General features: G+C 38.6%; 1 protein-coding gene across 1 annotated transcript; it reads left to right on the top strand.

Moving 5' to 3' along the window:
• Positions 1–4285: 4285 nt before the first annotated feature.
• LOC120261185 (ABC transporter C family member 10-like) lies at positions 4286–10488 on the top strand. The gene is made up of 12 exons (XM_039268956.1): positions 4286–4653; positions 4890–4956; positions 5044–7013; positions 7144–7464; positions 7550–7636; positions 7723–8421; positions 8500–8664; positions 8739–9248; positions 9338–9643; positions 9723–9786; positions 9869–10108; positions 10183–10488. The coding sequence occupies exons 2-12, from the start codon at positions 4941–4943 to the stop codon at positions 10287–10289; spliced, it is 4485 nt and encodes a 1494-aa protein (XP_039124890.1). The 5' UTR covers positions 4286–4653; positions 4890–4940; the 3' UTR covers positions 10290–10488.
• Positions 10489–11476: the final 988 nt, after the last annotated feature.

Below are 11476 nucleotides of genomic sequence, written 5' to 3'. Positions count from 1 at the left end.
ATTATTTCAACATTAACATAATATTATATATATATAATTAATAAATATTTATTTTTTAATATTTTTAGTTATTATTATGGAACTCACAATTATTTCATACAACTTATTAACTATTTAAATTTATATATTTCATTAAAAACATATTTATTTAATAAAATCTTAAATTATTTTAATAAAAATTATTATATAATATATCTACAAAATTAAAAATTCAAACTTCTAATTTTTCAAATTTCTAATATTCATAAAAAAACTAATTATTTATTTAATTTAAATGAATTGGATAATTAGGTAATTGTCTAGATTTTTTTATTCAAATATCCATGTGTTGCTACATATAAGAGATCTTGACATATTATTAGATCTTGATTTTTATTAATCATTGGATTCTAAAGTTATATTCTCGAAACTATCTCACATGATGAAATTACGGATGTGAGAATTAAGATAATTTTTATAGAGAATGTGTGTTCATATCAAAGCTGATTAAATTAACTTTATATATATTTCGATTATCGAGTTTTTCATAAAAATATAACAAATATTGTAATTTTTACTTTGCACGAAATGTGATTATAGCAAAAAAATTTTTGTTCACTATAAAAATTTTTCACTACAAAACACCAAACGACCAACCAACCATTTGATGCCAAATCTCATGTATAATAATCCATCATTAAATATTTTTTAATTTAGTTTTAAACTTTATGTTATTTGTACCTTAATGTTGTTGTTTCATCAAACATTATATTATGACTTGTTAGGAGAAATATTTTTGTGTGAATTTTTATTTTTATATATGATGTACGTCACGTATGTTGTACTTTGGTTGAGAATTTTTTTATTTTTATTTCATCATACATTATATTTTTTATTTTCAATTGTATATAGCATCTTTAGCATGTGTAACATAAATGCATTAGAAATATTATAGTTATTTATAGAAAATTTTTAGGGTAAACTACATGTTTAGTCATTAAACTATTCGCGTTTTCCTAATCTGGTCACTAAACTAAAAAAATTTCAATTGGGTTACTAACGTTACCATTTTTCTTCCAATCAAGTCACTCACCTCAATGCCGTTACCACGATGTTGGTGGCATGCCATCTCACTGAGACACGTGTCAAATTTTTCCTTGGGTTGTTGACGTGGAATTCCACTTCGATAATGAACTTCAAGTGATGCTTTAAGCTGTCCACATAGGCATCATACTTCTCCTTTGTTTTCCATGCATGGCTTTACTGAACCAGAGAGCTTGAGGCCAAATATCCTTTATTATTTCCTCCATCTCTTCTCTGAAACCCTAAGAAGATGTCGTCAAGCGGTGATCATGCCTTCGCATAGAGCGGTGGCCAAAGCGGTGGCACTACGAGATAAGTAGAGAACATGATCTCCGGTGATAAAAATGAGAACGATGGAGATCTCATCATATTCATCATGATCTCCTTCACTTCTCTGAAACGCAGTCCATTTCACCACCACCTTGTTGGTGATTAGAATGCACCGTCAACCTCGCCACCCGCCTCGTCATCACCAAGCTATGGCTCTGTAGCTAAAGGTACAAGATTTGGACCCTTTCCAGCCCCACGATAGCCACTGCGCACCATCGTCTTCCTCTTCTTCGATGTTGCCGCCACCACTGCCTTGAGAGCCATCTCCCTTGCCCTCGTTCTCACCTCTCCAACCTCCGGCGAGATCTCCATCTTCCCGTACCTTCTCATCTTGTTTTAATTCTCATTTTCTCACGAGATGTGATCAGATCTCAGATATAGCGTTTGTAGAAAAACACACACACACACATCCAAACTATCACACATCTATATAATATGTACTCATTTATTTATCCAATAATTAATATCATATTCATACATGAGCACAAGCATGTGTCAAAGATGGCACAAGAACATAATAACCCTTAAAAACAATTTATTCTTATTATTTTCATATTCATATGTGCATGCATGCATGCAAGCCTTCAATAAGGGCAACATCCCTTAACATTCCCTAGAGGTTTATGATTATAGATGATGAAGATGCCACCATTGTTACAATTGGCATGAGCACAACCAATTCTATTTGAGTTCCTCCAAACTATTTGAGTGTAATGTTTGCACACCCTCCCGATGAGGGTGGGCAAGTATTGATGAGTAGTCATAGTATTGTTTCTCTAACACCCATGAATTCACAACATCTCTTGTTGTTTACCCAGTCCAAGAAACACATAAGATGTTGTCACCATAAGATGTTCTCTGGCTGATTTATCTCTTATCTATAGTGTCATTGCTTTGGCCACTGTCTATTTGAAGACATGATCTCCAGCTGGACGACATCTTCTTAGGGTTTCGGAGAAGAAACGGAGGTAATGATGAAGGAAATTTGACTTCAAGACTCTTTTGGTTCGAGTGAAACTATGGAAAGCAAAGGGGAAAGTATGATGTTGATGTGGCTGCTTAACAACCAAAGAAAAAGTCCAACAAGTGTTAGGTAAGGTGGCGCCCGACTCGAGCATCAAGGTAGCAGCGTTAAGGCGGTGACTTGATTGGAAGGAAATCTTGACGTTAGTGACCCATTTGAAATTTTTAGTTTAGTGACGCAGATTAGGAAAAACACGAATAGTTTAGTGACTAAACATGTAGTTTACCCAAAATTTTTATATTAATGTTTTGGGCGGGGCGGGGATTCCCCGTGGGGCGGGGATCCCCGCGGGGGAGTGAGCGGGGGAGGATTTTTCCCCTGCGGGGAATTTTAACCGGGGAATCCCCGCCCCGTGGAGAGCGGGGATGGGGACGGGGATCCCATTCCCCGCCCCGTCCTGCCCCACCCCCATTCCTAGGTGGAAATATATGATGGATCCTTCTTGGGGCGGTGCAGAGGTGATTCAATTCAACTACGGTTTATCTCGTTCGAATCTATGGCCTAACCAGTATGGAAGGATTTTCTTTTTTTGGAAAGGGATTTTGAGCTGCTTACCGGCTCTCAGGAGTTGTTTCTCGCATGAAGTTATTACTGGTAAGGAAACACTCTTTTGGAAAGATTGTTGGCTAAATGGCATTGCACCAATGAATTTGTGGCCAGACACGTACAGAGCTAGCCTCCGCCCCAATGGCACAGTTCACGAGCTTATCCACTTATTGGAGGAGCCTCCCTTCTCCGGCAATGAAGTGGTTAGACTTGTACAAATGTGATGACGTCAGTTAGTCATTTGGGAGATAAAAAAAGGTGGAGACTTACCGGGAATGGGACGTTCTTGGTGAAGTCCTTCTACAGCCTATTAATCGATGGGGGGCTTAGATGCCCGGTGTCGCGATTTTTTTGGGTGCGATTGGTGCCCTAAGAACATCAACCTATTCAACTGGCTTGTGTGGCAAAACAAAATCCTTTCGCTGGAAAACCTAGCTCGAAGGAGATATAACATGTTGCCTACTAATACCTGCGTCATGTGTCACGTTGGGTCCGAGTCCGTCGACCACCTGTTCATTCACTGCTCTTTCGCCAACCAAGTGTGGGATTACTTCATCAGATTACTTCAGTTTCCTCAGTTACCGTCTTCTCTCAAGGACCTTTGGGGCCGGTGGAGAACATGTTTGCATTCTGAGAGAAGGGCTTTTGGGGATTTAGTAGCGAAAGCAATTGTTTGGAATATCTGGCTTGCTATGAATGATTGTATTTTCAATACCAATGTTATGCATGCACATTGTCTCATTGTGAAAATTGATCGTATGCTTGTATCTTGGTGCTCTTCTATCGTAGAGAGACATAAAGTGAAGCTGGATGAGGATATCAGCATTGTCAGACGAAGTTTGGAGTTTCTTGGCCCTCGTGTGAAGGACTTCGAGGTGACTCGGTCTTCAGAGGAGACGCATGACCCAGGCACTAGCTAGGTTATGAGTTAGTTTCTCTTTTGGGGGCTTTGACGGCCCTTTTTTGTTATACTTTTTGTTGTTCTTTACCATAGCTAGTGGTTGGGGAATTTTGTATTTCACTTTTTTATTTTTAATGCGATATTGTTTATCCACCTTTTCCAAAAACCATTATCTTGCCTTTGTTTATTTTCTCTTCTCCAAATACCAAATCCCAATCACATGCTCACAAATGATGAAATATAGGGAACAGAGATAGACAAGGCCTTCTTCCATCCAAAAGAAAGCAATTTCCACATCCCACAAAAATTCTTCCACTCTGATTAGCAAGAAACCAAAATAAAAACACCAACACCATTAACATCATCACCAATAGCAACCCTAATTTTCTTTTGACATCCAATTACTTTATTATTATTATTTCTATTTACTTTTTTTTTATATAAATCCATGCCCATATAATATGGGCCTGCATTCCTGAATCATCCTGCTTATATTCTCTCCTATCTCCATATTCCCTCAGCGTGAGCCCTGACTCGACTCTTTTTTTCTTTTTCATTTTTTAAAGTTTTGCTTCTCCCTCCCTGACGTAAGATTATATATAAAGCTAAACTGGAGTTAACTTTTGTTCGACACTTGTTTTTCCATATCACTCTCGCTTACCGTCATCAATGTGTTGTCTTTTAAGGCCTTCGTTTTCCTTTTTAATTGCTGTTTATTGTTTCATTGGGAATGAGTGAGCAGCTTGGAAGAACGTGGAGGAACCAACACGGCACCGCCTTTGACTGACTGGTTCGGATATCTTGCATGCTTCTTGTATGACCTTTTTTATCAATGAATGGTTTATCCATCTTTTCAAAAATTTGTTGCTTCATTCATGAATCATGATCATCATCAGGTTTTAAGTTCTGTTGAAGAGAAGGAATTTGTGTGACTGTAATTTCTATGTATTGAAGATGTAACACGTTTGATGTTCATGTTCTTTTCTTTCATGTTTTAATTTTTGGATTTGATACCACTTGATGCAGTGGTCTTGATGCACAGGGAAATATATAATTGGAATTTGGAAGAAGACCTCAATGGATGTTCTTACGGGTAAAAGAATGAATCCTTTTATTGAGCAACTTGCTTGCATGTTTATGTTTTCATTAATAACACATAGAATTACTGATGTCTTGTTAGGTGTCGGGGAAGCAATTTATAGTCTAAGAAGTATCTTAGATTCATCCAAATTCATGAATAATCTCTTCATCCCCATCAATGCAATTCTGTTTATTGTTCTGCTTACAAACCTTGTTTATAAGGTTTTATCAAGAAAGATCCAAGTCCGAACTCTTTTCTGCTGGAGTTCATGGTTGAGAGTATCATCTGCTGTATATAATGGATGCTTGGGTTCGATTTATATTGTCATCGGGTTGTGGATGTTTATGAAGAGACCAAAGATCAATCATCCACCCTGGTTAGTTGTGTTTTCTCAAGGCATAACAATGGTGCTCATTGTAGTTGTTGTGAGCATTAGAACTAGTGTTCTTGGTTGTGTCTTTGCTAAGTTTTGGTCGGTGATTACCACAGTGTCCACTGCCACTCTTTGCTTCTATTGTACTTCATTCATAATTGCAGAGAAGAAAACATGGATTGAATTTGTCCTGGGACTTTTATCTTTACCCGGAGTCGCAATGCTACTGTTTTCTTCATTTATAAACTCAAATAATGTAGAAGAGGACGAGGAGAATGTCTCAAGTGGCCTTTATCAGCCTTTATCAGAAGGCAAAGTTGCTTTTGCTGATAGTGTTACTCCTTTTGCAAAGGCAGGTTTTATTAGTAAAATGTCATTTTGGTGGTTGAATTCTATGATGAAGAAAGGATATGAGAGACCTCTAGATGAGAAAGACATGCCATTGTTGCATGAACCTGATAGAGCAGAGAGTTGCTACAATGAATTCATGGAGCAGTGGGACAAGCAGAAGCAAAGTAAATCGTCTTCTTCACCAAGCTTTTTATGGACAATAGTCTCTTGTCATAAACAGGACATATTAGTCTCTGCTTTGTTTGCTTTACTGAAGATTCTCACCTTATCATCTGGCCCTGTGTTGCTTAAAGCCTTCATCAATGTGGCATCAGGGAACCAATATTTCAAGTATGAAGGTTATCTATTGGCCTTGGGGATGTTCATTGCAAAGTGTTTGGAATCTCTATCTCAGAGACAGTGGTATTTCAGAACAAGATTGTTAGGACTAAAAATTAGATCCTTGCTATCTGCAGCTATATATCAAAAACAATTGAGACTGTCTAATTCAGCAAAATTGATTCATTCGTCTGGAGAGATCATGAACTATGTGACTGTTGATGCTTATAGGATTGGAGAATTCCCATACTGGTTCCATCAAACATGGACAACAAGCCTCCAACTCTTCATTGCTTTGATAATTCTCTACAATGCTGTCGGTCTTGCAACAATTGCAGCATTTGCTGTTATTGTACTCACGGTGATTTGCAATGCTCCTCTTGCCAAGCTGCAACACAAGTTTCAGACAAAACTTATGGGAGCTCAGGATGAGAGGTTGAAGTCCATGACAGAGGCTTTGGTGAATATGAAAGTTCTGAAGCTTTACGCTTGGGACACTCATTTCAAGAAAATTATTGAAGGTTTGAGATCAGTGGAATGTAAGTGGCTTTCTGCGGTTCAGCTGAGAAGATCATATAATAATTTTCTCTTTTGGTCATCTCCAGTTTTGGTATCTGCTGCAACTTTTCTGAGTTGTTATCTTCTTCATATTCCTCTTAATGCTAGCAATGTATTCACTTTTGTCGCAACCTTACGTCTTGTTCAAGATCCAGTTAGGTTAATTCCAGATGTCATTGGAGTAGTGATTCAGGCAAAGGTTGCATTTACCAGAATTGTCAGGTTTCTTGATGCTCCTGAACTGCAGAATGGACATGCTAAGAGGAAATGTGGCTCAGAACTCAATCAACCGATAATCATCAATTCATGTGGATTTTCTTGGGATGGCAGTGTGTCAAAACCAACACTTAGAAATATAAGCTTAGAAGTTTATCAAGGGGAGAAGGTTGCAATCTGCGGTGAGGTTGGTGCGGGTAAATCAACTCTATTAGCTGCAATTCTTGGTGAGATTCCAAAAGTCGAAGGCACTGTAAGTTTCTTTTTCAATACTTGGTTAAATTCTTGCACATTGTTTGCTGCCAATTCTTCACAAGGTTACTGATAAACTTTTTCCTTTTTCGAGAAAGATTACTGATAACTTACTTTTATTCCAACTGCAGATTCAGATCTGTGGAAATATTGCTTATGTTTCTCAGACTGCATGGATTCAAACAGGCACCGTTCGAGATAATATCTTGTTTGGGTCTCCAATGGATAGTAACAGATACAAAGCAACACTTGAGAAGTGTTCTTTAGTGAAGGACATTGAAATGCTACCATTTTGTGATCTTACTGAGATTGGAGAAAGAGGAGTGAATTTTAGTGGTGGCCAAAAGCAGAGAATTCAGCTTGCCCGAGCATTATACCAAGATGCTGATATATATCTCTTGGATGATCCATTCAGTGCAGTTGATGCTCATACTGCTGCCAGCTTATTCAATGTATACCAATGCACTCAATTCCTTTGATAATTTGTTTTATGATCTCCTGAATTGGTTTGAGAGTGTTCATTTTCTTAATTTGTAGGATTATGTCATGGGAGCTTTGTCAACAAAGACGGTGCTATTGGTTACTCACCAAGTGGACTTCCTTCCTTCTTTTAACTGTATCTTGGTCAGTCATTCAATTCCAATTCTAGATTAAGATATGTTTTATACGCTTTTTATGCTAAATTAAGTGACCTTTCGTGTCCATGATAGTTGCTATCTGATGGAGAAATTCTTCGGGCTGCACCATACAATGAACTATTTGCTACTTGCAAAGAATTTCAAGACTTGGTTAATGCTCACAAAGAAACAGTAGGCACTGAAAGACTTGAAAAAGTTGCTTCTCAGAAGGCAAATAATGAACTATTTGCTACTTGCAAAGAATTTCAAGACTTGGTTATTGCTCACAAAGAAACAGTAGGCACTGAAAGACTTGAAAAGGTTGCTTCTCAGAAAGCAAATAAGATTTCAAAGAGAGAAATCAAGCTTAGTTTTGGTGGTGATAAGAATTTAGCAAAATTATCAGGAGTTGATCAGTTGATTAAGAAAGAGGAGAGAGAAACCGGAGATACAGGATTGAAGCCTTATCTCTTGTATTTGAATCAGAACAAAGGTTTCTTATATGCTTCACTTGCAGCTCTTTCTCATATAATATTCATAGCTGGACAAATCTCACAGAACTCATGGATGGCTGCCAATGTTCAGAACCCTCAAGTTAGCACACTGAGGCTAATATTGGTCTATTTGGGAATTGGCATTAGTACTGCAGTCTTTTTGTTCAGTAGATCAGGATTCATTGTAGTTCTTGGCCTGCAGTCATCAAAATCTTTGTTTTCTCAGCTACTAAATTCACTATTCCGGGCGCCTATGTCATTCTTTGACTCCACTCCTTTGGGAAGGATACTTAGTCGGGTACGAAAATTACTAATCCATTGAAGCACATTGGCATGCTAACTTCATACTGATCTTGATTCCTTTGTTCTAATGCAGGTCTCTTCGGATTTGAGCATTGTTGATCTTGATGTGCCATTCAGTCTCGTCTTCAGCATCAGTGCCACCCTGAATGCATACAGCAACCTTGGTGTATTAGCTGTTGTTACGCCGCAAATCTTGTTTGTTACCATACCAGTGATCTATGTGACCCTTAAATTGCAGGTAAAATAAAATTAAATTCTACTGCATTCCATGTTACTGATTTGGTCATATATTTTTCTTGTCTGTGTGCTCAGAAGTACTACTTGGCTTCAGCAAAAGAGTTGATGAGAATCAATGGCACAACAAAGTCCATTGTAGTCAATCATATTGCTGAATCTCTATCAGGAGCCATGACAATAAGAGCTTTCAAAGAAGAGGATAGATTCTTTGCTAAAAGTTTGGAACTCATTGACAAGAATGCAAGTCCGTTCTTCCTTAATTTTGCATCAACTGAATGGTTAATCCAGCGTTTAGAGACAATGAGTGCTGCTGTTCTTTCTTCATCAGCACTTGTCATGGTTTTACTTCCACCAGGGGCTCTCAGTTCAGGATTTGTTGGAATGGCATTGTCTTACGGACTTTCACTGAACGTGTCTCTTGTGTTCTCTATTCAAAACCAATGCACTCTTGCAAACCACATCATATCTGTTGAAAGATTGAATCAATACATGCATGTTTCAAGTGAGGCTCCAGAGGTCATCAATGAAAACAGGCCTGCATTGAATTGGCCTTCTGTTGGTAGAGTGGAGCTTCATGATCTCAAGGTACCTATTGCATCCTACTGAATGTCGATGTTTGTTTCTGTTGTTTTGATTTTGCTGACAAATTGTCATTATTGTCATTATTGATACAGATAAGGTATAGACCAGACACTCCACTTGTGCTACAAGGAATCAGTTGCATATTTGAAGGAGGTCACAAAATTGGAATAGTTGGCAGGACTGGAAGTGGCAAGACAACTCTCATAGGTGCATTGTTCAGGCTTGTTGAGCCAGCAGGAGGGAAAATAGTCATAGATGGGATCGATATCTCAAGCATTGGACTCCATGACTTGCGGTCTCGGTTTGGTATCATTCCTCAAGATCCAACACTCTTCAATGGCTCAGTGAGATACAATTTGGATCCTCTAGGACAACACACAGACGCAGAAATATGGGAGGTACATCACTTGCTATTTCTCTTGATCTCGAATGCATTGGTTCTTATTTTCTGCATTTGCTCACATCTGCTTATGAAAGGTTCTTGGCAAATGTCAACTACGAGAAGCTGTACAAGAGAAAGAAAAAGGCTTGGATTCGCTAGGTTTGTATTAACGACATAGTTAAAAATCTCAGTGGTTGATGATTTTCGGCTATGTTTCTTTGTTCTAAAATTTGTTGTGCAGTTGTTGAAGATGGGTCAAATTGGAGCATGGGGCAACGCCAGTTGTTCTGTTTAGGACGAGCACTATTGAGGCGAAGCCGAATTCTTGTGCTTGATGAAGCCACGGCATCGATTGACAATGCTACTGATGCGATCCTCCAAAAGACAATTAGGACAGAGTTTGAACACTCCACTGTCATTACAGTAGCTCATAGAATTCCTACTGTAATGGACTGCACAATGGTGCTTGTTATTAGTGATGGTAAGTGCACATTCTAGTTTGTTTTCATTTTTATCGGTGATTGGTTAAAGCTTTCTTTTGCTTCTTAAATTCAGGAAAATTGATGGAGTATGATGAACCAATGAAGCTAATGAAGAGGGAGGGATCTTTGTTTGGAGAGTTAGTGAAAGAGTACTGGTCCCATTCTGCAATTCTAAACTGAATTCATTCATTCATATCTGCAGTTCTCTATCTTCTCAGTGAATCTCAATTGAGCCTCTGCTCTCTCTGTAATGTTTATATATATGTTCCAAATGGAAAATGAAGCGAGAAAATAGTGCTTTTTTTAATGAATGTGATTTATTTATTATTTAAAAAAAAAAGATTGTTTATTGCTTTCAAAATTCAATGAAAAAAAAAAATTTGTGGTTTATCCATTCTTTTTTTTTTTTTGATAAGATGAATAAATCACATGCATTAAGATAAAAGATCAATAAAAATGTACGATGACCCTTTCCACTAGCTGTGATAAAACAAAACAACATAGAAAGGTAATGGAGGTACAATGGGTCTCCTCCTGATCCAGACAACAACAAGGACTACTCCTCGCCGACCTCCTGTCCACCTCAATCGCAGGATTGACCTCCACTCCCTCAGAATGAGGTCCAACGAACTCTAAGCTGCGCCTGATGGAGGAGATATGATCAGCGAGCTTCTCTCTCATACCCTCAGGCACTACAGAGACCCAAGATAAAATCATATGCGCAATCTTCAACCAAACAACATGCGGATTATCACAATTATTAGCAAAGATATAATCATTTCGCGTAAGCCAGATGGACCACACAAAAGCTTTCACAATCCAATCCCCAAACGCCCGAAACCACGGTCTGTGATCTAGATCTCCAGTCACCCCATAAGTGTGACATAGACGAAGGAAGCTCGGGCAACTGAAGACACCCCCAGAGATAAGACCATACCTCACAAGAGAACTGACAAGCAAGAAAAAGATGGTCAACCGACTCCATATCGGAATGACAAAGCACGCATGTATCTGTCGGTAGACGATTACACCGATGCTTAGCAAGATTTTCCAGCGACAGGATCTTATTCTTCTAAGCAAGGCAGTTAAAAATGTTAACCTTCCTAGGGCAAGGACCCTTCCAGAAAGAATTTGCAAGGAGGCACCGTAGTCCACCCTCATTCAGGAGACAATAGAAGGACTTGACAGTGAAGGATCCGTTAGCCGTCAGACCCCAGCCTTTTATATCTCTGTCCCTTTCAGTCGCCGAGCTCAACCTAGAAAGGAGCTGCGCGGCCCCCAGATCATTCGCGAAAGGCGGCCTCTCAAGCAATGACGCCAACTCCTTAACCATCCCGTTGGGCCTAGGAGACGCAAGGAATTCATCT

This window comes from Dioscorea cayenensis, chromosome 5, assembly GCF_009730915.1.
Source record: "Dioscorea cayenensis subsp. rotundata cultivar TDr96_F1 chromosome 5, TDr96_F1_v2_PseudoChromosome.rev07_lg8_w22 25.fasta, whole genome shotgun sequence".
NCBI lineage: Eukaryota > Viridiplantae > Streptophyta > Magnoliopsida > Dioscoreales > Dioscoreaceae > Dioscorea > Dioscorea cayenensis.
Note: the sequence above shows the minus strand (reverse complement) of the source record. Positions and strands in the feature narration are given on the sequence as shown.